This window comes from Nomascus leucogenys, chromosome 13 (genome assembly GCF_006542625.1).
Source record: "Nomascus leucogenys isolate Asia chromosome 13, Asia_NLE_v1, whole genome shotgun sequence".
Classification (NCBI taxonomy): Eukaryota; Metazoa; Chordata; class Mammalia; order Primates; family Hylobatidae; genus Nomascus; species Nomascus leucogenys.
The window spans coordinates 52,749,980-52,776,317 of NC_044393.1; the positions used below are offsets into that span (position 1 = coordinate 52,749,980).

General features: G+C 37.9%; 1 protein-coding gene across 3 annotated transcripts in view; it reads right to left on the reverse strand.

The window, feature by feature from the left end:
* The window catches only part of RELN (reelin), a 521,226-nt gene that overhangs the window by 271,954 nt on the left and 222,934 nt on the right, over positions 1–26,338 (reverse strand). For all 3 annotated transcript variants that reach the window (XM_003268163.3, XM_030826362.1, XM_030826363.1), the window contains exons 5-6: positions 10,089–10,121; positions 6,339–6,417 (exon numbers count right to left, since the gene is read on the reverse strand). In XM_003268163.3, coding sequence (XP_003268211.1) covers positions 6,339–6,417; positions 10,089–10,121 — 112 coding nt within the window. The remainder of the gene's footprint in view (positions 1–6,338; positions 6,418–10,088; positions 10,122–26,338) is intronic.

The following is a 26,338-nucleotide window of genomic DNA, read 5'->3' on the forward strand; positions in this document are numbered from 1 at the left end:
CAACAAATTAGTATTTTCAAGAGAATACCAGATGCAGCAGAGTCTGTGATCACTATTTCCCCGGTCCTGTAATATTGTCATTTACATATGAAAATGGAAATGTTCTAGTCTTTTCTTGATTCTAGCAATCCAATGCAATGCCAACCATGGCTTTAGCTTCCTTTGTTGTAAATTGTGGGCCTTTCTGTATCATTATCCAGCTGATGGAGGTCTTCTTGTACCACAGGACCTGAAACAACTTTATATGTGGCTTTCTTTTTTTTTTTTTGAGACGGAGTCTCGCTCTGTCACCCAGGCTGGACTGCAGTGGCGCAAGTCTCGGCTCACTGCAAACTCCGCCTCCCGGGTTCACGCCATTCTCCTGCCTCAGCCTCTCCGAGTAACTGGGACTACAGGCGCCCGCCACCATGCCCGGCTAATTTTTTTTGTATTTTTAGTAGAGACGGGGTTTCACCGTGGTCTCGATCTCCCGACCTCGTGATCTGCCTGCCTTGGCCTCCCAAAGTGCTGGGATTACAAGCGTGAGCCACCGCGCCCGGCCATTTGTGGCTTTCTTGATGTTTCACATCTCTGTTGGCATCACAACCCAGTCATCTAAGATGCTATTTTTGAGGAGTAACTCCTGTTCTTCCCTGATCTCTGCTGAGTAGGGCATCTCTGCTATTATTATTGTTCTATCATTGTGCTGGAGGGGAAACATCTGTTGTCACCTAGTTGCCATTTATCGTTTTTTTTTTAATAGTTCTACATTTCCCACTAGAACATCAGAGCCTGTGATATTAGAGCTCTGGATGCCTTCTGTGATCTTCAGAAAATAACCATTAAAGGGACAACTTAAGTAAAACAAAGATCCTCTCTGACTTTGTAATTGCTTAGAGGGTAAAACACTTCTCGAGAAAACTAAAATCCATTCATGTTTTAGTTTCTTTGCAGTCTCTCTCTGTCTCAGGTTATGAATCAGAAATATCTCCTATGTCTTATTTTTTTCATTGCCTTTCTTCTTATTGAAATTTTTACTGGGGAAAATTTACACACAGTGGGATACACGGATCTCAAGTTCTGAAAATGCATCCATCTATGTAACCCACATCCCCTCATTATATACAACGTAATCATCACCCCAGAGAGGTGCCTCATGCCCTTTCCCAGTCAACTCTCTGTCCCCGAAACAACTACTGATCTTATTTCTATCATGTTAACTTTGCCTAATCTGGATTTCATATAACTGAAATGAACTCATGGGTCTGGCATCTTTCTTTCCTTCTTTTTTTTTTTTTTTTTTTTTAGACAGAGGCTCACTCTGTCACCAGGCTGGAGTGCAGTGGTGTGATCTCGGCTCACTGCAACCTCCATGTCCTGGGTTCAAGTGATTCTCCTGCCTCAGCCTCCCGAGTAACTGGGACTACAGGTGCACACCACCACGCCCAGCTAATTTTTGTATTCTTCATAGAGACGGGGTTTCACTACGTTGGCCAGGATTGTCTCAATATCTTGACCTCGTGATCCGCCCGCCTCGGCCTCCTAAAGTACTAGGATTACAGGGGTGAGCTATTGCGCCTGGCCTGGCATCCTTTCATTCAACTTAAAATTTTTGAGATTCATCCATGTTGTTGCAACTGTCAATAATTCATTCCTCTTTATTGCTGAATGTTAGTAGTATTCAATTGTGTGGACATATCACTGTGGTGTATCCATCCTCCTGTTGATGAACACCTGGGATGATTCTAGTTTTTGGCTCTTAGGTATATTTATTTTTCAAAAAATCAAGATTTTCCCCATTCACATAAAATACTGGCAGTGTTTATATTATAGTGCAATAATTTAATTCATAAAAAGAAACTATGAATATGTAGTTGATGTTCAATAGTAGCTGCATAAGTAAAGTGTTAATAAAATAAGATGTATTTGTGGTCCCTTACATTCTTTTGAATTTAGTTTTATGAGGTTTTTCTTCCCATTTTGTTGGGGGAGGTTTTGGAGGGTTGTTGCTGTATGACTAAGACACTATTGATGCCCTTTCTCATCAGTAGTGCAGCCACATTGAACACATTTGCTAACAGCACTGGTAAAGTGGTATTCATTCATTTGTGCTCTCCCTCACTCTCTTGGGTTCAATGACACATTGGAACTGATGCAATTCATGTTGAGCTCCAGAGGTATAGCTGCTTGTGGTCCAGGGTAAAGTGTAGAAGCTTCATTCTCATCAAGGCTGAGCTGCCATTATATTCACATGAAGGGATTTTGTTACTCTCTTCACTTAAAACTTTACTTCTCATCTCTCATTCAAACAAGTCAATCAGAAGCCACTGGGGGAGTGGGGATATGAAGGGCCACTTCCCTAGCACAGCCCCAGAGAGATCTAGGAAGCAAAGAGTAGAAGGAATTATGCTCTGCATATGAGGGAGGCAGAAGGACCAGAGGTGCACAAATGCACACCAGAGTACAGCATGGAAAAGATGCCCAAGGCCCAGGACTGGGAACAGCAGAACAGTCTCCATGCCCTCAGGCTGGGCTCAAAACAGAACCACTGCACAAAGGTGAGGACAGGGATGAAGCCGGGCTGTGTGGACTAGTCACCAGACTAGATGAGATAATGGAAGTTTCAGTGGATATCCGCAGGAACAGATAGATGGCTGGGGACCAGAGGTGCATCCTCATTCTACCTTCTGCCTTTGCACTAGTAAGACACTGACACTTAGCTCAAAAACAAACAAAAAAATATATAGAAGATGACAAGCCAGAGTTGACTGAAATTAAGTTTCTACCAACATGGTAGGAGGAGGAGAATATAAAGAAATTAGGTTGGGTTATGGAAGAATAAATAAAGTTTTATTTCTCTGATACTCAAGCTTCTGGACAGAATTCATAATTGCTACACTTGTGTAAGCACAAACAATTTCCAGAAGGACTCACAGAAACTATTACCCAAGTTGTTGACCCTGGAGAAAGAATATAGGTCTAGTGTGGGAAGGAGGCTTATTTTTAATGCTTATATTTTTGGATTATTTGAACTTTTAACCACATGAATTTTTAAATTTTTAAATAATTTCAAATATTCAAACTGAACAGATAGTACGTTCAATATTGAGTTGACATAAAAAACATTTCTTATTTCTATTCCAACTGTCATAAAAAACTTGGAAGAGTAACTTACCTTTTACCTTCATTTATAATAATATCATTTTATGTTCCTCGTTTTTTATGTACAGTCATTAGTACATGAGATAAACTTGAATATTAAAGAATTATGTGAAATAGAAAAGTTGAATTCATTAGGTGAAGTTAATGGAAGTAAATACATTGTGTGTTTTAACTTTTAAACTGACTTACCTCTCTAAGATTGTACAGACATAACTAGTTTCTTAATTTGTCTTTTGCTTAACAATAAGAAGTACAGAGTAAATAATTCACATAAAGCTTTTAGAATCCCAGGGGAAAAAAATATGCTCTTATAAGTAGCACACTTTTTCTTTTGAGGTAAATTATTTGGTGGTGTATTGAGTTATGGGAATTTGGCTAAACGCAGCATACTCAGGCACTTTGCTTCTATCTGGTGGTGTGTGGCAGTGGCATAGGGACCATGCTGGCCACAAGAATTCTCTTTTCCATACTGTTACAAAGCTCCACTGGGTTTCTGATTCTTTTCTGGGGTAAAGAGAATCAAAGACAATATTATAAGGGACAAAACTCATGTGACAAAACATGTAGCAAGAAAATAGAAGCTTTGGGAGAGGTAAAACTGCCTATCAGTTTCCAAAACAAAGTGGGCCTTTGTTAGTTTATTGGAAATATTTCATGGGGATATCTGATGTCACTAGATGCTTGTTTCTGACTTTAGGAAGTTTACATTGACTTCTAAGGGGTTCAAGACATCTAACACCTTATTTTTCCCTCCTTTATGATTCTGCTGTAATGCTATTTTCATCAATATATATTCCATAGATTTTATAATATAAACATATTTAATTTGGCATTTGTTTTTTATGAAAATGCAATGAAGGAAGACTTGGGGACTCAGTTAAATAAATTAGCTTAAGATTATTTTAATAATAATAATGTTTTCATGTCTGGGCTTAGAAGAGACCAACAGTCCAATGTACAAATATATCACAAGAGAAAAAAAAGGAAGATGGGAGGGAAGAAGAAAGAAAAGGAGGGTGAGGGGAAGTAAAAGTGGGAGAGAGAAAGAGAAGAGGGAGGAGAGGGAAAGGGAGAGGAAGAGAGGAAAGAGAGAGAAAGGGAAGGAAAAAGACAGGGAGGGAGGGAAAGAGAGGAAGGGAGAGATGAAACCGATGGGTATTGAGCACCTACAATACACTAGACTTCTTCATACTGAAACTTTAATACAATGCTGCAAGAACGGTATTTGCCTACTTTTACCGCACAGAAATAGAGCTCAGAGAGGTGAAGCAGCTTTTTGCTTTTCTCATGGTATCCATTTGGCAAGTGGCTTGGTCAAGAGTCAAACCAGGGTAGTCTGATATCAGGGCCTCTGCCACCTTTTGTTTAACAGAACATCATCTCTCAAATAATGACAGTTTCACCATTCCCTACTCTCACTTTTTTTTTTTTTTTGAATCTTAAAGAGGCTAAATGAAGGAGACTGTGGGCAATAAGGGATAAAGTAAAATTACTCCAAAGCATATTTGATAAAAGGCAGAAGGACTCGGCTTTTAAAGATAAAAAAGGATTGTTTTAAAAAGTAGGAAAAAACTTTTTTAAAAAATGGTAGGAAAAACCACAGCTTAAGTAAAAGAGATATAAAATCCATAACTTTGGTCAAGAAAGCATCTATCAGATCAGTCATGAAAATGGGTGAAGAAAAATCAATCACATTTTATTGATTTAAAAAACAACAGAATTTGCACCACTTAACAGTCACATTTTGTATTTGTCAAGAAAACTCACTGAAGAAAATGAATTAGCTTCACAGAAATGAATTTGCCCTGAAAGAAACAAATCATATGATAACATCTATATTAATGGAATATAAACAAGCAAAATGTCAGAAGTAAAAAACTTTTCCTGGGTAAAAGTGGTACTTAGAAAGGTTTTTTTTTTGGCCTCTTATTAACAAAGATTTTCAATTTATTTTAAGAAAATGTATATTTAGGGAAGCAGAGTTCTACTGATAAACTGTTTCTTTAAATGGCATATAAAGTATAAGACTTTATGACTAGACTTTCTGGCTAGCCTGATAAAATTTTTTTCTATATTTATACTATCTAGATCTATATTTCTTTCTAGAAAAAAATAAAAGTTTCTTGTGTAATTTTGAAGCCTCAACACTCTACCTATATGTCATCTTCAACTCTCAGTTCAAGAGCAACTTTCTCCAACAAACTCCCACCAGAGTCATCTCTCCTTTCTTTGGAACGCCTCTAGTATGTTATCTGTTCCCCTCGGTCACATTTAAGGATTTCTATCCTGTACCACAAGCTTTTTAAAGATGTGGTCTTAGTGTCTTCTCTACTAAACCATTTGTTACTTGAGAGAACCATACCTCTTTTTAATTTACTATAAAAATAAAATGATTATTGCTAAATATTTGTTAAAAAGTGAATATAAAACAAATGAATATCATATGCTGACATTCAAGGATGAAATGATTATTTTCTTTTTAGTCTTGAGTATTATATTGCTTGAACTTAGTTTACATTAGTTTCTAATTTATCTTGAACTCTTCTGTCCAAACAAAATACATTTAGTATAACAGAAAATCCAAATTCAGATATTGTTCCAAATTATGCAGATTGATTTTCATTGTAACTCTGGGTCAATAGACCTATTTCTTCAAAGTCAGCAAAAATGCAACAAATTGCCAACAAATTCAGGCATCCATTTACGTATTAGACAAGTTTTTAATGAGTGAATTTTGGTTCATTATTTATTTGCCCTCAAAAATCCCAGAGTTACACTTCAACAGCTTTTGAAGGAGAGACTGGAGTATACATAATGAGTTGACCTAATAATTTAGAAATTATTTGGAAGTATGACTCAAATAATTTGTCATTTCAGATAAACCATTTCCCTTCTTTGTTTGGCATAAATGAAATTATTAGACATATAATATTTTCTATATAAGGATATTGCAAAACTGAAAAAAATATCTAACCACACTCACGGCTTTGAAGAGCACCTGGATTCAGTTCTTAAAGAAGTCAAGTAATAGACATTATATGCAGTCTACATTAAGCCCAGTTCCATAGCTTAACAAGTCTCACTGATACCTTAGCACTTAATATCAATTTAATTTTAAGTAACTGCTCCTTAAGGGAGCAGTCAGCATCATTTGTTGCATTAAGCAAACCAAAGTGAGGAATGTTCCTGTAACTTACCATATATTTGGATTTAATTGCAGTTGGTGGTAGGAGTCAAAGTCATCTCGAAGGATAATGCTGTCACTATGTATTTCAGCTGAAAGAAAAAGGAAGTATTTAGGAAAGAAATATACTACAACAGTATATTTAGCTAAACACAAGTGTCAACATGCTGTATTTATGAAGAATAATGTATTTTAAAACTAAATTTTAAATGAGCAGTTGATTTGCTTTGTCCCTCAAACTGCTAAGCGACAAGTGTAAAAAGCTCTGCGGTTTAGACACCTAGAAGTTGGGAAAACGAAAGACCCCAAAAGGAAACCTACAAAGCTATCACTAGGCAGGGGAGGCAGGAAGGCCAAAGTCAGCACCAACCTACAAGGAGAGGCTATTCGAAACTTGTCTTCCATCGTTATGGCTTGGCTGTGTCCCTACCCAAATTTCATCTTCAATTGTTGTTCCTATAATCCCCATATATCGTGGAAGGGACGGTAATTGAATCATGGGGGCAAGTTACTCTCATGCTGTTCTCGTGATAGTAAGTTCTCATGAGATTTGATGGTTTTTTTTTTTGAGACAGAGTCTTACTGTGTTGCCCAGGCTGGAGCGCAGTGGCACGATCTCAGCTCACTGCAACCTTGTCTCCTGGGTTCAAGCAATTCTCCTCTTTCAGCCTCTCGAGTAGCTGGGATTACAGGTGCCTACTACCACGCCCAGCTAATTTTTATATTTTTAGTAGACGGGGTTCCGCCATATTGGCCAGGCTGGTCTTGAACTCCTGACTTCAGGTGAGCCACCTGCCTCAGTCTCCCAAAGTGCTGGGGTTACAGGCATGACCCACCGTGCCCAGCTGAGATTTGATGGTTTTATAAGGGGCACTTCCCTCTTTTGCTCAGCACTTCTTGCTGCCACCATGTGAAGAAGGACGTGTTTGCTTCCCCTTCTGCCACAATTGTAAGTTTCCTAAGGCCTTCCCAGCTATGCTGAAGTGTGAATTGTGTGTCAATTAAACCTCTTTCCTTTATAAATAACCCAGTCTCAGGTATGTCTTTATTAGCAGCGTGAGAATGAACTAATATATCCATATTTCAACATATACTCATCCATGGCTTCCAAGAGACTGCCCAGACAGTGTCAGTGTCTAATTCACTTTAAAGCATGGAATTGGATAGAACATTCTGGCTATTTATTGTCAACTAAAATTGCTGTAATCTACTGATCCATTTTTTCTTCTCTTTCCCACTATCCTCTTGCCCTGGCTTGCTTTCTCTCCTTCCCTATATTCACTCATCTTTTACTGAATGTTTTTAAATTTGTTAACCTTTTTTTCTCTTTCAGAACTGCATAAGAGAATTTATCTACATGAATAAGTAAAATTCCTAAATAAAATCAATTTAGAAGTCAGGAGGAATGCCAGGGAGCCATACATGGTTTTAAATATATTATCACTACACATTTGAGATATATTGAATACCTATTTTTAAGTTCTAGAAGAACTTTGGGCATGTCAAGCGCAATATTTTCGCCAACTGTAGAGTTCGTATTTCCACTGAATAGATGATGAATAAGTAAACTCAACTTTCATGGCTGGCTACAATGTAAAGGTGCTCATTTTAAAGGTTGTGTGAGAAATGATGATTATTTCTATTCATGTTGTAAAAACTAATTTAGTACTTTAACAATGCTCTCATGTGATTCATGGTTTGCTTAGAAAGTTTGTTTCAGCTACTCTAATTTCTTTGGGTTGTGACAATTTTGTTTGAACTAGCTAACAGACTGTCTTTTGGAAAAATTAAAATAAGATTATCTGATTAACAAAAAACTCCCATAACTTTTTCTTTTAAAGGTGACATTTTTATGTTTTTCAGGCTCACTCAAATATACTTCTCTGAAATCACTGGGTAATTAAAATCACTTCCCAATATCAGGAAGCATACTTTCACATTCTCTTTGGTGACATCCCCAACCATGGCAGTCCTTGCCTCCTTTATACCAGGTATGCCAGCAGGCAAGCACATAATGAAGTCATGGAAACCAGTGAATCAGCATGTACTGAGAGGACTGGATGCTCAGACTCGAAGCCTTAGGCATGAGAACAGGGAGAATATGGATATACACTGGAGAGAATGCTGTGATGTATTCTGTGCATGGGAGTGATTTAATGATTCCTCTGAGCGATGAGATGCAGTGCCTCAAATGCCTACAGTGTACAGCTCTCTAAGATACCCAATCTGGCTGAGACTTGGCTGGGCCACTGCGGGTCACCAGCCTGTCTTGGCTGCCAGAAGGCATGCTTCTAAGCGCTTGCATTTGTCTGCCAAATAAGAGGAGCCCCAAGCTGTAGCATTACATAAAAGTAGAGCTTCTCAAGGCAGATTTTCCAAAGAGGAAAAATAAATTAATTGGGTTTATAGGTTGAAAGGAAAAGCCCAAGAGACAAATAACTGACCTATCTGGAAAGTCCCATAGTGAGAGACATTTGAAAAGGCTGCAACCAGCTAGGATGATTTCTTTTCATTCTTATTAAATACTATAGTGTAGGAAATTGCTTTTAAAATAAGTCTTCACTGACACAAATGAGAAAATTAATGCTTAAAGATCACTTGTTTTCTAGAGACTTTTTTATTTACAAAGGCAATGGGTAAGCCTCATTGGATACCTGTTTGTGTATTGATTTACTTCCAAACACCACTATATTATTTACCATACATTTTATGAAAACAAAATCAATTAATCCTTATACCAACCCTGTGAGGTAGGTACTATTATTAATTCTACTTTGCAGATGAGAAAACTGAGGCACAGAGAGGTTAAGTAACTTGCTCAATATTGTGTGGCTAGCAAGTGGTAAAAGTGAGATAAACCCAGGCAGTTTCCCAGAATCTGTGCTCCTAACCACTATACACCCTGCCTCAAGAACTGTGGGCCACTAAGAGCATGACATTATGAAAAATCCATGGTGCCATTTTAAGAAGCAGGTATTTATTTAAACGGTCTCATTTCAATTTTTTTTTTAAAGAAACAGGATCTGGCTTGCTGCCCAACTTGGAGGACAGTGTTACAATCATAGCTCGCTGCAGCCTTGAAATCCTGGTTTAAATGATCCTCCCATCTCAGCCCCCAAAGTAACTAGGACTTCAGTGCATGCCACCACAATGACTAATTTTTAACATTTTTTATGGTAGAGATGGGGGTCTTGCTCTGCTACCCAGACTGGTCTTAAACACCTGGTCTCAAGTGATCCTCCCACCTCAGCCTCCCAAAGTGTTGGGGTTACAGGCATGAACCACCATGCCCAGCTTCAGTTCGATTTTTAAAGAAATGACAAAATAATTTCTTTTTCTTAACAATTCAGTACTAATTTGAGCATAAATCTCAAATCTTAAATGACTTCAATTCTTCCACATTCATGGCTTCTTGCCCACTAGCTCTATGCTGTAACATTTATGATGGGCATTTAGTATTATGAGGGACTCTGGGGAAAATTCAGCATTAGAATGCAAAAGCTTACACTCAATAGGATCTCAGGGCTGAGGGTACTAACAGGTGCAAAAGTTCCTGCATGAGCCCCCAGCTGGGCAGCATGAATGTTTCCTCAAGGAGGTTCTGTGTTCAAGTATAATCCGTACCCAAGTTCAGTTTCAGTGATTGATCAACGATCAGAGAGGACAGCTTCCTCGCCTCTATAACATCTGCTCACATAGCCAGAAAAGCCAAACAAGTAGATCAAGTACTAAGGTTAATGACATCAGAGTCTTAAACACTTACCTAGATGTGGGTGCACAGTGGCATCTGTTGGAGCTGAATCAAGAGAGGAAAGAAGAAAGACAACTGATCAGGAATGAAAGCAAAATCCAGTAATAAAGAGTCACAACACAGTTATAAAACTTAAGTCACATTAAGCAAATCAAATGGCTACAGACTTTTTAGTCTTTTTAGGAGTTTCTGGAACTCTTGAAAAAATAGAAGACAATAAATTTAATGATCTTGTATTTTGTGCCAACACTTACTGGTTAAATCAGAGAAGAGTTTTGCAAAGATTCACTGAATTGTTAACTCTAATTAAAGATTTTCTTGAAACAAAAGGAATACTTGCCAATTATCCAATAATGACTAACAAAAACCTGGCACAATGATATACATTCTCTCACCAGTATCATAGTGCATATGAACAAGCCAAATCTGAAGCTTCAAGGAAAACAAGGGTTTATTTGCAAACTAGCTGGAAAAGTAGGAAAATTTATGTTGAAATTGAAACTTTGAAAATACAAATTAATAAGGGTTTTACACATGAATTTCCTATCGTGAATTGTGTCTCCAGAAGATTTTAACTGTAATTTCCAGTATCTTCTAAATTGTCTGCAAAAACCTACAAGAAAAATTTGAAGAATGTCTTGTTGATGTTAATTATTTTAGACTTGATTTTCAATGTATGCAATATTTATGTGAATTCCATGTTAATAATACTATGCTGACACAAGAATAATACTTGGACATAGTTTTGAAATTGATATGTTTTTGCATTAAAGGTAAATCAGCTCTTCTAATAAAAATGAAAACATTTTGTCAAGGTGGATCTGGACATTAAAGGAAAATGATTTTTTGATACTCTATTCAGTTACTGGAAGATCTTTAAGCAGGTAAGAAACACTTGGGTATGTGGATCTACTTTTCAATTGTCAATTTTATGAACTCTTAATATAGGCCAAATATTTCTTAAGATGTGCTATAAGTGTAAAGTACATGCTAAATTTTGGAGATTTAGTACAAAAAATGTAAAATATCTCATTAATAGTTTTAAATTCACCACATTATATCAAAATGCTTAATATTTTACATATTCTGTTAATAAAATACATTATTAAATTAATTTCATCTATTTCTTTCTATTTTTTAGATGTGACTACTAGAATATTTAAAATTGCACATGGGGCTTACATTATACTTCTATTAGACAGCGCTGAATACAGCTAGGAGGGACATTTGTACTGTATATCAATTAGGAAATCATTATCAAGCAGGAGGTGGTGGAGTTACAAAAGGAAGACCGAGTCACTCAGAGAGAACGTAAGGTATAAAGTGAGGCTGAGAGAAGTAGCTCATGCCTGTAATCCCAGCACTTTGGGAGACTGAGGCAAGAGGATTACTTAAGGCCAAGAGTTTGAAACCAGCCTGGGCAATATAGTAGGAGACCTCATCTCTAAAACATTAAAAATCAGCTGGGCATGGTGGTGCACGCCTGTAGTCCTAGCTACTCAGGAGGCTGAGGCAGGAGGATCACCTGAGGCCAGGAGTTTGCGGATGCAGTGAGCTAGGAATGCAACATCACACTCCAGCCTGAGCAAGAGAGTCAGACCCTGTCTCTAAATAAATAATAAAAAGAAAGAAGTGAAATGCACAGTCAAATGTATATTTAATGGACAGATGGAAGAAGACAAGCTAGCAAAGGTGACTGAGTAAAAGTGCATTCCATTAAGGAAATAAGAAAAAGAGTTTTAAGAGCTAAGAGAGTTGAAGGAGAGGCCAAAATAATCTTAATAAAGCTGATATCTATGAAGAACATCCTGCTATTAAGGCACTGTGCTAAGGAATGTCTATAGATGAACTCAGGGATTTGGGCCTCAGAATCTAGACTCAACTACTGTGCAGACTGCTCTTTCTAGAAGGTTAGCTGCAAAGGTGAGAAATAAGATCTTATATGGAGATGAGGACCAAAGGGATTTTTTTGTTGTTTGTTTTGTTTCTTAAGATATTATGATAGTGGCCGGGCCCGGTAGCTCATGCCTGTAATCCCAGCACTTTGGGAGGCCGAGGTGGGCAGATCACGAGGTCAGGAGATCGAGACCATCCTGGCTAACACTGTGAAACCCCGTCTCCACTAAAAATAAAAAAATTAGCCAGTTGCGGTGGCGGGTGCCTGTAGTCCCAGCTACTAGGGAGGCTGAGGCAGGAGAATGGAGTGAACTTGGGAAGCAGAGCTTGCAGTGAGCTGATCGCACCACTGCACTCCAGCCTGGCGGACAGAGTGAGACTCCATCTCAAGAAAAAAAAAAAAAAGAAGATATTATGATAGTTTACCATGCCTAATGTTAGCTATATTGCAAAAGGGATTCTCTGTATTCATGTTATAAAGTGTTAAAAAGAAAAGAAAAACACCTGTCTACACAATATGGAACTTTTCAGATTATTTCACAGGTTGTGAAATAAATTGGTTAAATTAAATGTAGGAAAAGTTATGACAATTACTAATTAGAAATATTTACTATGCAATACAATAGTTGATATGTATAACAAAATATCTGCAGAAATACTGTTGCCTACTTTACATTAAATGACTTTGGTGACCAAGGCCTCAACCCAATAAAGGGAATAAGTTATAAAATGCTTTAAATTGTTTATTGAAATGGACATCTACCTTTGCTAAATTATCTGGACACATGGAAGCTTTCACTGAAACACCTACATCACAATTATCAGGAGAGGGCCATTTTAGAAAGACCCACTGAGTCAGAATCTCTGAGGGTGGAGGCCCAGAAGTTGTATTTTTTAAAACAGCCTTGACTGATTCTGACAGAAAGCCAGATTTAAAATTCACTGGTTTAAACTACACAATCCACTGCTTATTTTTACAGCATGCTGAACTGTTCTCTGTGTTAAGTACTTATCTTTGCTCTGAAGAAGAAATAGGCTCCTCAAAAGCAGAAAATATGTCCACTCAAGACATAAGCCAAAGCTGGTAATAGTGTCTCAATAAATAATAAATTGATTTGAAAGCTACTTCTTAGTTGTAATATATTTTATGGTATTTCAGAAAATAATTGAAGATCCAAACCTTTAAAAAATGCCAGAATAGACACAAAACATTGTCCAAAAGTCCTTCATTATAAGTGGTCTGGGGAGCTTTAACACCAAGTCAGTATTTACCTGGATTTAATTTAACTCAACAAATTTACATCATATTTTAAATCACTAGTTAGGAAGGTCTGTTTTAATATATTTTAACAAAAATGTCCACTATCTGAGATAACTAAACATTATTTCCTCAAAAAGAGAAACTTTTAGTACGCGAAACTTAATGCAAGGAAAAGTACAAATTTTCCTGAAAAAGATTCACGTATATGTGGCATAAAAATGGGCCAAAGCCGAGTAAAGTACTGGGCCTAGAAGCTTATTTTAATCATTTCTCAATAAGTGACCATATCAATCTAGTTTTATGTAGTATAAACAAATTTTCTAAGCCTGTAGGAAGTTCACCATCTTTTCCACATTTACTGAAGTAAATGCAGCATGGAAAAATTAAAGTAGCCTGAGGAAGAATGATATAGTTCAACATTATTTAGTATACTCCCATTTGGATACTACCTGCCTTGCCTCATACTAGTGACTATGAGTGAATTATTATAATATAATATATATAATATATAATATAATATATATAATTATATGAACTTGGCATAAAGGCCTTTACTCTTTCCTTTATTAAATGTAAAATGCGTACTTGCTAGGCAGGTCCTCATTTGTCAACTGTCCAAGTGCTTACCCAATAGCATATCTCCAAGTCTACCTTTCCTGTTCCTCTGCCATTGAACTAGCTCTAGATTGAATCATTGAATTTTTCTAGATTGCTCGTATGTTTTTATCTCAACATTTTATTGGTCTGTTACTGATTTTCTGCCTCTCCCAGGATCGTAGAATGCCCCACCCCACCTTGCATCTTGCCCAGTTTCTCAGCTCCCTTGAATTTAAAGTTGCATGATTAAAATCTAGCAACGACATAAAATTGTCAAATGGCTTAAACTAGGGAGTTTTGGTTTCTGAGAATGAGAGAGAACAGAAATGTTCTTAAAGAAGTGGGTTTTGGAATACACCTCCTTTAACAGAAGTGTAAAAGATATCGCAGTTTCTTCCAGGTATTTCTGTGGTAAAGATAAGAAGATCAGGTCAGATGACCAAAGGTGTGCACAGAGGAAGATGCACTAGGGATGGGAACCCTGCTACTTGTCAGAGGACACTGAATTGAAGAGAGAGGAAGATAGGCTGGACTTGTTCTGTACCCAGAGAGATCACTGTGGGGAAGCTTCATAACATGGTCCTAATTTAGTTTCATTGGTGAGACCCATGAAACTGTACATAGAGGCTCGAAGGAACTTATGGAAAGATAAAGGATTTAATAAGGAATCAAGTGTTTGTATAAATCAAACTGAATTTCTACATGTTTTCAGAAGTGAATATTTTTTCTACAAGGTAGGATGTTCAACTAGGAATGAATGTTCAGCTAGGATGAATCTAGGAATATCCAATTTTGTTAAGAGTTCCCTGTTAGAAATTGCATGTGAATGTATTTGTGTTTCAATGAACTTTAAATCTCATTCAGAATAACCATACATCTCTGTAATCTTTATCCAGAAATACAATGCCATTGAAATTCACAAACATTACAGAAACTATATCCTTTGTAAAGCTTGATCAAGTTCAAGTAACTGGACTGAATTGGAAACTGACCTTAGGTATATCATGATAACGTAAAGAGTATGCCAAATGTCCTCAGACTGAATTAACTTAATTAAAACCACAGATAAAATATAAAATGTTACACAGGTAAGTTAAAATAAAGGTTTTACTTTGCCTAAAGAACAAGTAAAAGCAAGCCAACAGAATGGAGGAATTAAGATAGAATCTCTCTAAAATCACCAGGGTTTTTAAAAGCTTTTTTCCAGCTAGGGATTCACAATGAAAGTCTAGCCTACTTTGACTTGTTTTTAGTTGAAAAAGCCAAACTTCTTTAAAACTATCAATACAAATTGGTAGCAATTTTTACTAGGAAAGTATTGATAAATGAGAATCTACTTAATTTCATAAGTCAAATCCCTCTTGAGAGCAGAGCAGTTAAATGAGAAAAAAATGAAATTTTAAAGTTTTCAGCATAATACAATCTTTTCATACTAGATAAGTAAATAAATGTTATGAGTGTCAAAACCACTCATAACTGTGTACTTATGATTTCTTTTCCAGATTCTTTTTGATGTTTGTGATAGTGCCACTTAAAAGTTATTTGTCTCCAAATTCTCTCTCCAGTGGGGCCTATCCAGATGACGTTTTGGCAAAATACAAAGATTTAGATCAGCGATGAAATGCTTCAGCAACATTCTAAGTCTTTCCTTAGCCAGGCATTTTCCTAGATGCTTGAGTATTATTAAGTCACCTGAAGATTACGTATGTATTTTACTAAGATTTCACAGACTACGCAAAGAGGACAGAAATAGATTTTTAAAATCAATAAGCTTAAACATGTTAAGAATAAAAGTAAACAATCATTGTTTTTAGAAGGTACTTTGAAGTTTGAAAAAAATAGATTGCTTATAGAACTTCTTTTTTAAAAAATTCAGCTGTACTATTCTTGAAATGATTTACTAACCACCATTAGCTAGTAAAAGAAAGAGACTGGAACTGCCTTGAATGAACACAAGAACTCTGTACTAATGCAGATTTCATGAAGATAATTATTCAAAAAATAGTGAGGGTGAATGATTATTACGTGGAACAGTCATGAAAAGACCCAGTTCATAAGATAAGCAATTCATATCACAAGGCTTGATTGAGCCTAACATGAAAGCAAGTAAATTCAGTACCAAAAGTTTCAAAGGAATAACATGCTTCTTGGTCTCTTTAAACAAGGTTACCATTTATTCGCTTAAAATGAAAGCAGAAAAAGTGCATACTGATACTTTTTTGAATAAATGATGGAAAGCTCTTAGCTCATATATGTTAACATGTCTCTGTGTTGGTGATAGTTCTAGTCAGAAGAGTTGCGGGTCTTTTCCCAAGGAATATCTTTGTTTGGGAAAGGTGAAAAATTATTTTTAAAAACTCACTATTTTCACTCAGTGTGAATTAATCTGGCCTTCATCGCGGTATGAGAAGAACCACTTTTTACTCACTTTTTAAACTTTAAAGTGCAACTAATGTATTGCTCGTCATTAAACAGACTTACTTTGTGAACATTACCTTTAATTTACTAAATATATTTTTGCCTCCAAATTACCTCCAATTATTTAGAGCATCTCAAAGATTATAATGAGTGGTTTATCCTTATGACAGTTTCTCTTGCATTAGCACCAGCTGAGCTTTGCAGACAGAAATGAAAGTTAGAACATTTCTGCAAACTAATACAGGCAGCAAATATCTCCACATTAGCTTCTGTGACTATATTTGGTTATTGGTGCTCACAGTCATACTTTTCTTTTTTTTTTTTTTGAGACGGAGTCTCGCTGTGTGGCCCAGGCTGGAGTGCAGTGGCGCAATCTCGGCTCACTGCAAGCTCCGCCTCCCGGGTTCACGCCATTCTCCTGCCTCAGCCTCTCCGAGTAGCTGGGACTACAGGCGCCCGCCACCACGCCCGGCTATTTTTTTTGTATTTTTAGTAGAGACGGGGTTTCACCGTGGTCTCGATCTCCTGACCTCGTGATCCGCCCGCCTCGGCCTCCCAAAGTGCTGGGATTACAAGCGTGAGCCACCGCGCCTGGCCAGTCATACTTTTCTTAATAACATTTTAATAGCTTAAACTATTGGGCCTTTCAAAATAAATATTATAAACATGGATCCTTAGATGGTATCTCAATATTAAATTTCAGCCTAAATTCCTCCCATCATCAATTCAATTTGTCCAGGAGACAAATCACATGCTAAAAGTTAAAAAGAAAAAGCTTCATTTCTTAAGAAGCATTTCTGTGCATATGCTCTTTCAAAAGTTGAGCCTGCCAGAATCTCATAGATCACAGCAGCCTGAAGTAGGCATATTATAAAGAATGAGGTCGTGTTTAATTCCCCTAAAGGTTATTTTCTTGACATATGTGTTTTTTTCTTTCAACTGACTTATTTTGGATGGAAATTTTAAAGTAATCACCTGACTCCAAAGTATAGCAGTACTAATAAATTTCAGCCAACTTGTTGAACAAATTACTCAGCGCAAAGAATGGAGACTTAAATATGTGGAGCAGAAAAAGGAAAAGATGCCTGAAAATGAATTGAGGAGGTGGTAAATGAGCTTTGAGCTAATATTATTGATTACTTTTTAAAAAAAAGCCGTTTAAAAAAAAGCATTATACGTAGATGGCAAGCAATTCTTACAAATACAGGTATTATGTTACAGGGACTATATCTCCTGAATCATTTTGGAATTCAAAGGCCCCAGGTAGTTTTGCCTCAGGTATCTCTGCACCTAATTTGAAATTCAAACGTATTAAACTTCCAAAGCTAAATATGACAAATTAGACATGGGCTCTGAAGTTAGCATTTAATGAGCTATGAACCTAGACTTTCATCTCCCCAGGAATAATTTCTTTATTACTTTTTGTATTTTATTGCAATAAAGCACCATTTGACCTTCAAGTATGATAATTAAGCTTCCAAAAACGTTATAAATTTAGAGTGAAAACAGTTCTTCCTGTGTTCAGGAACACACTTATGATCAGTATAAAAGATTTCTTAGTATTTAAAGACAGCTAAATTATACACAGAACCAGCAATATTAGGAATTATTTTTCTCTTCCCTGTCTGATTTTCCACCTCAACTTGATTTGTGTCTCAAAACAATTTATCATCTTTCATATTCTAAAATAAATGAAATAGGAACAAAATGAAAATATATCTTTATAACCTGCAACTAGGAGATAGAGAACTCTTTCAGATAAGATTTATTCCAATAGGAGCCATAAATAATGGGGCCTTAAACATTAAAAATTATGGCTCATTGTCTTACCATGCTCATGTCCCCACCTTTTCTGGGGAGACATCCATACATTTTTCAAAAATTTGCTTACGATATAAATACAAGTTTTAAGTGAAAAATCAGAATGCAAAACAGTATCATTTGAATTGTTGGTACATTTTTATTTTTATATTTATTCATATTTTGAGAGAGTGTCTCATTCTGTTGGCCAGGCTAGAGTGCAGTGGTGCATCTTGGCTCACTGCAATCTCGACCTCCTGGGCTTAAATGATCCTCCTGCCTCAGTCTCCCAAGAAGCTGGGACTACAGGCATGCAGCACCAAGACCAGTAAATTTTTTTTTTTTTTTTTTTTTTTTTGGGTAGAGACAAGATCTTACCACATTGCCCAGGCTGGTCTTGAACTCCTGGGCTCAAGCAATCCACCTGCCTCAGCCTCCCAAAGTGCTGGGATTACAGGCGTGAGCAACCATGCCTGGCCAAATTTTAATTTTTAAAAAATTGTTGCTGTGTAGCAACTTTTTAAAAATCCTAGACCTTTGAGAACTTGAAGAGATGAAGTTCATAGATGGAGGAGATGTGAGAAATTGCAGGTATAAATTGACCCAAAACCTGAGAATGTATGGCTTTTAAGTAACATTTAGAGGTTGGAAGGAAAATCACTAGGCTCAAAAGAGGAAGAAGGAGGAGGAAGAAGTGGAGGAGATGGAAGAAACCTTGTTGCTAACACCAACAGAAATTGCTAGAGATTTTCCAATGTCTATGCTTCTTTTCTTTATTTCTTTACTTCTCAGTGCCCCCCATAGCTTCCTGTGACAAAGGAATTAAGTTCTGCCCATATGAGGTGAGCAGAAGCGACTAGGGTAACTTTCAGGACTGGGTGATGTCCTAAAGGAATGGGCATGCTTCCTTGGCCCTTTCCCCTCCCTGCTGTAGGAGGTGGTGAGTGCTGGAGCAGCCAGCTTGGCTCCTAGATATGGAAGCTACATGCTGTGCATAGTGGAACCACCCTGCCAGCCCTAGACCGTCTATCCTCAAACCGATTTATGACTAAGAAATAAACTTCTAGTCATTTAACCCACCCACATGTTGAAGTACTTTGCTTAGTACCTCAAGTACATAGAAGCTTAATTGATACTCTAACTACAATAGTTAATTTCCCATTGGTGAGGAAAGGGTCCCTTTTGGGGAAAATTTCTTCTCTTTATCTGAGTCATAATCTTAAAGGCCACAGTAGCAATTAGAGCTGATCAACCTGCAAATTCCTGTGAGTAGAGAGACTCTATCTTGAATATCTCTGCATTCCCAATGCTGAGCACATGTCTCACACATGGCAGTTCCAAAAATGCTAGTTGAATGTATTCTGATAACATCAGCAAGCCAATATTACTAAAACCATTGTCGTTAGAAAATTCTAATCATCTCCTCTGTTCCTTTTCTTCCTTATTGCTTGTACATATGTCATCTTCTTCCTTCACTTTTCGTCATATTTCTTTTCACTTTCCTTTACATACCTAAGGATGAATTGTACAATCTGTCTTGCTCTAAGATAGATTTAAGGCAGCTTACAAAAAAAGGCAGACAGCTGAACAAGATAATAAAGGGGGGAAATCAAAGATGACAAACGAGGGTAGAAAAATAATACATGCCGTGTTGAGATATGTATGCAAGATGCATGCCCCCAGGACTTCAATTTGGTTCTCAAGCCATAAAGTTACAGAAATAGAAGAGTTCATAACTTTAAAATAACACATACTGTTCAGGAGAAGCATAGTTATTGCAGGTACACAGACTGTATAGAAGTTTCTTCTATAGTTTCTCAAAGAGGACAGTGAGCAGTAAAGCAAACATAATCTCAAATACCATCTAACCAACTCTGAGTTTTGTTAGGCTACTCCTAGTAAAGTTCATCAATGAAAAAAGAGTGCACAATGCCTAAATACAGATGTAAAAGCACTTCTGGGGACATGGGAGGTACAGAGTGGCTGGCAATTAAAGAAATAATAGTGATTCGGCATTTTTGGAAAAGTGTCCTTGCTTTATATGGTTCATTGATTTCCTTAACTAATATTTGAGTGCCTGCTAAGTGTCAGGTACTGTGCCAAGTTCTGGGAATCTAAAAATGATCCAGTCTCTTCTGGATCAAGGGATCCAAAGTGTAGTATAAAATACATTTAGAAGTCAATGCATTACACACAATGGTGAACTAAATTAAGTTAGCAAATATAAGGTGGGAGAGTGATAAAAATAAAGATGATAGAGGAGGAGACACTTGAACTGGATCTTTAAGGATGAGTGCAACTTCATGAGTTAGACAGCAGAGGAGGTATGGAGGAAAGTACACCAAGGAAAGGAGCTGGCATATCTGAGCTACAGTGATAGGGTCAGGATGGCATCTCTGATGAAGGACGTACTTATTCCAGCTGAAATAAAGAGTCTGGTGTCAGGTGAGGGTGATGGGTGTGGAAAGATCTAAATGTGGAGATGAGGTTGGAGAGAGAGAGAGGTGGGACAGATCAGGGAAGTCCTGAAAGCCAGGCTGAATGGAGGGGGAATAGAGGGCAGTTATAGGGTTTGAGGCCAGGAGAATTTTGATCAATGTGTGAAAGGCCTGAATAAAAAAAATGGCAGTAGGCATGGAAAGAAAAGGGTTGGTTTAAGAGATACTGTGTAAATTGGCCTTAGACACACTGGATATAGACATGGATGACAAAAAGGAATAAGCAAAGAAATGTGTTACCTAGGTCTCTGTTTAGTGACTGGGGTGATGATGAAGATGCTAACCAGAACTGCAATAGAAAGGTACAGATTTGGGAGGAACTAAAGTTCAGTTTAGAATATATTGAGTTCAAGGTGCCTAAATGACACCCAAATGTAGTGTCCAGTAATAGTGAGAGCTAACATCTACAGAGTATGTGCTAGCCACTATGCTATGTACTTCATCATGACATTTAATCCTCACAACCTTAAGATGTTCCTTCTGGGCACAAAATATTGTACCAGGCTCTTGGGAATGGCATGCGGTGGCCAAAAAGGTTGATGCTATCCCTTTCCCTATTTTACAGATGAGAGAATTGAGACTCAAAGATTACATGGCTAGAAAGTGCCAGAGCAGAAATTCTAACTCAGGAGTATAGGTAACTGCAAACTTCATGCTCACAATCATTTTACCTTCTTGACTCTTTGTATAAGCACCAAGGAAGTGGAAAGCTAGGAAGATGAAAATTATAGGTGTGAGTGAGTTCAACAGGGACAATATAAAAGCACAAAAAGAAGGCTGGGCATGGTGGCTCATGCCTGTAATCCCAGCACTTTGGGAGGCTGAGGTGAGTGGATCACGAGGTCAAGAGATTGAGACCATCCTGGCCAACATGGTGAAACCCTGTCTCTACTAAAAATACAAAAATTAGCTGGGCGTGGTGGTGCACACCTGTAGTTCCAACTACTTGGGAGGCTGAGGCAGGAGAATTGCTTGAACCTGGGAGGTGGAGTTTGCAGTGAGCCGAGATCACACCACTGCACTTCAGCCTGGTGACAAGAGACTCCTCTCAAAAAAAAAAAAAAAAGTGCAAAAAGACGCCCAACCCCAGAATGTGTGATGTGGAAAGAAGAACTCATTACGGAAACTGAGAAAGAAAAGAGAAGTCAGGTAGGGTGAGGATCCGAGTCCTCTGGATTAGTTGGCACCCTAGTGGGTTATTGGTGACCTTGAGGATGATAGTTTCCAGGGAGTGCTGGCGGTAGAGGCCAGATGGCAGGGTTAGGACGAAAGCCTGGTGACACACACTGCTCTTTCAAGAAGCTGGAGTGTAAGAAGGAAACATGGCCGGGGGTACCCGAAGTTCAGGATGAAATACTTGTTAAAGTAGCAGTGGCTTCAGCATATTTAAGCACAGAGGAGGAGGTGGCCACTGAAGAGGAAGACATTGAAGCTATGAGAAAGAGAAAGCACAATTATTGGAGCAAGGCCTCAGAGGAGATGAGAGGAACACCATTCCACTAGGTTTATATTTTTCTGCAAATGTGTCTTCGTCCTTCTCTTCTGGGTTTGCATTAGTAAATCCGTACTATAAGCTTCTTAACAATGGGATGGGAGACTGCCTTATGTTGCCACACACCTCGCCTGGGGTCTGGTGCAGTGTTTCACATATGCCCACTGGGGACACAGCACAATATACATTAATTAATACCAATGAATTCCAACTCTTAAAAACTTGATTATTAAAAAATCTATATTAATTTTTACATGAAACAACTGAATTTTCACATGTACATTAAAAATAATGTTAGATTAATAAATTGGATGAAATATTTCACAAGCCAAACAAAATTGTGAATTATGTATGTTTGTAACAGCTTTGCCCTCCTTCCCCAAGTGATTGTATAGATCCAAACTTGGTCTTTGTCCTTCAAAATATGGAGGAATCAAGCAGGTTATATAGCAGCATGTGTAGAAAGAATTCTTCCATGGGCACCCAAAATAACTCAATGTAAAATTCTTCTTGGGCATAAATCTAGGAATTCTGACTTTGGACTAGATAAAGCTGTCAAGTGGGAATGTATATAGCCCTCAGAACTAAAAAGAAGGCTGCTTAAATCTATGTTCAATCATCTTGGGATAAACAGCACCAGTCCAAAACACCATTGTTTAGGAAATTAAAAGATTAATCAGACACACCTTCAGAGTCAGCAGCAAGAAATTTTACTATGGTCATGTGAATCAGCTCTTTGTCATTCCCCTTAATCTGCTTGTTTTCAGATCACTTAGGGATACTTTCTGCCTGCCATAGCCCCAGGAGGGCTTTAGTTTCTCGCTTTGTTGGGTAGTTTGTAAGACCTTGAAGCAAGATCGGGGGTTCCTGGATGGTTTTCCCTGAGCCTCTTAATTCAGTTGTCTTTGTTTATAAATCACAAAGCCTAGGGATGTCATGAACAGGAGCTGTAACCACTAAAATGAAATATAAGCTGCAAAATAGCCAAGGGGAGCACAGATGTCTTTGACCAGCAAATGCTTAACACTGGGCACATTCAAGTGAAATACATGAGTATTTATTTTTCTTTTCAACAATTAAAGTAGATACGTTGAAACCCAATTCTGACAATGAGAGAGAAACAAGTCTGAATTAATAAAGACTTTGCATTTCAGGGTATTGGAAAGATATTTAGTAATATAAGCTGTTGAATAATCAAGGATAGCCAAGAGAAGATTTTGGTAGATCTGATCTACAATTTTTACAATATTTGGGTATAAAGTTACACTTAAAGTGTTAAAAAATATAAAAGGAGGTTAAACACCCCATTCACATTCTGGACTTCTTATTAAACTCTCCTCTGCCCCTCTCCATCTCACAGTTTCAACTTTCACCAATCCTTAATACAAACGATTTAAAAATTGCAAAGAGTTGGCATTTGGGATGAAGCATATATGCTGCCTACCACCACGGTCCAAGGGCCCTTAGAGAGCACAGCCACAGTTTCTACCACTCACTGTTCTGAGGGTGATGAACGGCTGAAAAACTGCTGAGCCTGGCAGAAAGCAGCCAAGGTTTTCTGCGCCAGCTGTATGCCTGACCTCTTTCCTCCTGACATAAAACGTTTGCCTTTAGTTATAGCCACTTCCATCAACACAACAACAGAGAATTCCAGGGTGGTTTATAAATGGCACGTGCCCTTTGGGGGCACTACAGGGCATGACTGCTGTCAGGCCACTAAGCCTGCCATCTGGTCTTGCTAAATAATCAATGTGTGTGTTTGAAGAGGGTATGCCAAGAAGCCCACAGGCCAATGAATATACACACACAGGATTATTTTCCCTGCTCTATCTTCAACTGTAATGTGTGCATACTGCTGGACCAGTGGCAGCCAGGCTGACGCACTCACATCACTTTTGCCTTAACTGTGTAGATTTAGGGCACCAAAGAGTGTATGTGTTCTTTCCAAGGTTTTCAGGGAATTCAGGCAGTAGCGATAATCTTGTTTACAGGGCTGTGGTTCCTGAGGGTTTTTAATGTTTATTTTTTTTTTAACTTTAAGAATCTACTTGGTATAATGGAACCAGCATTGGGCTGTGAGTCCAGAGATTTGAATTCTAGGCCTGCCACTCATGAGTACTGTAGATTTTGTCAAGTTAGCTTGCTTGGCTTCATCACTAATCCACAGATAAGAAACCTATAGTTACATGATCATAGCATGAATTCAAATACTAGTCCTCATCCTAAGTCTATCTATACCACACTCATATTAACATTTTCAATGGTACTCATGTGGTTCAGAGACAGATGTATTAGGTCTGCAGCTCTTTTTAGGTTGTTCAGTAATAATTTCTGCAAAAAAAACTGATTTCTCTTTTCAAGTTTTTGGTCTATGCTGATATTGTTTCTATTCTTTGTTTTGGTCATCTCTAACAGTACTTCAAAAAACACCATAATGTTTATCTTTAAAATCACTTGCTGACATTTTGGACAATTTCCCAGATAGTCACTTGGCTAACTCCTTTATCCCCTTTCCGGTCTTTGCTCTAATGTCACCTTCTCAGTGAGGTCTACCCAACTTACCTGCCACCCTATTTAAAATTGCAATCAGCCTCTTCCTCCTCCACCCAACTGTATGCTCTTTCCCTGCTATATTTTGGTGGTCTATTTCCCCCAACAACACTTGCCACCTTCTAACATGGCACCACATTTAGTCATTTCTTATGTCTCACATTTACTGTCTGTCTCCTCTTCACTGCAATGTAGGCTTCATGGCAGCAGGGATCTTTGCTCTGTTTATTGGCATATTCCAAGACCTAGCCTAGAACAGAGCCTGGCACATGGTAAGCATTAATTTTTTTTTTTGGAGACGGAGTCTGGCTCCGTTGCCCAGGCTGGAGTGCAGTGGCACGATCTCTGCTCACTGCAAACTCCGCCTCCTGGGTTCACGCCATTCTCCTGTCTCAGCCTCCCGAGTAGCTGGGACTACAGGTGCCTGCCACCACGCCCAGCTAATTTTTTGTAGTTTTAGTAGAGACGGGGTTTCACCATGTTACCCAGGATGGTCTCGATCTCCTGACCTCGTGATCCGCCCGCCTCGGCCTCCCAAAGTGCTGAGATTACAGGCGTGAGCCACCGTGCCTGGCCAAGTAATTTTTGTTTAGTACTAAATATTGAATAATTTCAGTTCTTTTTGTTTTACAGCTAGTGAATGAACCTAAGCATCTTTTACTTTCAAAACAATTGAGGGTATACAGCCCAGCCAACCCCACACCCCAGACTAAAGATGAGAAAACTCTAGCTCCTTGTCTGCACCATGACATGAGAGCAGAACTCAGATGGGGATGTGTTTACAATTACATGGAACCTCAGAGATATATAAAAAAAAATCTCTGAACCTGGTCTATGTTCCAAGAACATTAAGGGGACTCCTCACAGTTTACATGAAAATCCATGAACAATTTTCAAAAAGTTTTAATATGCTGGTACATGTATTTTATAACCAGAGATCAATGTGAGGAACATTGCTAGTAGCAGCCACACTGCCTCATCATGGTCCATAGCAAACATACAGGGTTAAAGATTTTTCAGCAAGGACAGTGATTTTTCAATTGTAAAATGTTTAAGTTGATCATTCAGCAAACATTTACTGAGTCTATGTTTCGTGCCAAACATGAATAAATGTTAAAAAAACCAAAAAGTTAAATCATGGTTCCTGCCTTCAAAAAGCTCTCAACTGGGGGAAATGAGGGTTTAAACAAATAATTATGACACAACAGAGACAGAGCATGTTAAGGGAGCCAGGCAAGTCACCATACAGGAGGAGACATGGGAGGTGTAATTCAGAATTTTCCTTCGATTCTTGAGAAGGGATTTATTCCCCTTGCCACAGCAGACTCGTCTCTTCTCCTTCCTAAGACTAACCCCACATGTACACTTTTTGGAGGAAATGTGTGCTATGTCTTTATAATACAAATAACGTAAGTTCACTGTAAACAAATTACAAAATAGAGATACATTTTAAAAAAATTAAACATTCACAATTTTACCCCACTGATCTACTTACGCTTTTTATTTCACACCAACTGACCTTGAATAAAATTTTGCTTCAGCAAAATCCCTTCCCTTTTTTATGTACTGAACCTGTGCTTTGCGCCAGGGACTCTGGAAAGTAAGGTCACACAAGTAAAGCCTGAATCCAAGCCATGATTTGAATGTGTCCCCTCCAAAATTCAGGTGTTGCCAATGTGACAGTAGTAAGAGGTGGGGCCTTTAAGCAGTGATTAGGTCATAAGGGTTGCTCTCCCTGTGAATGGGATTA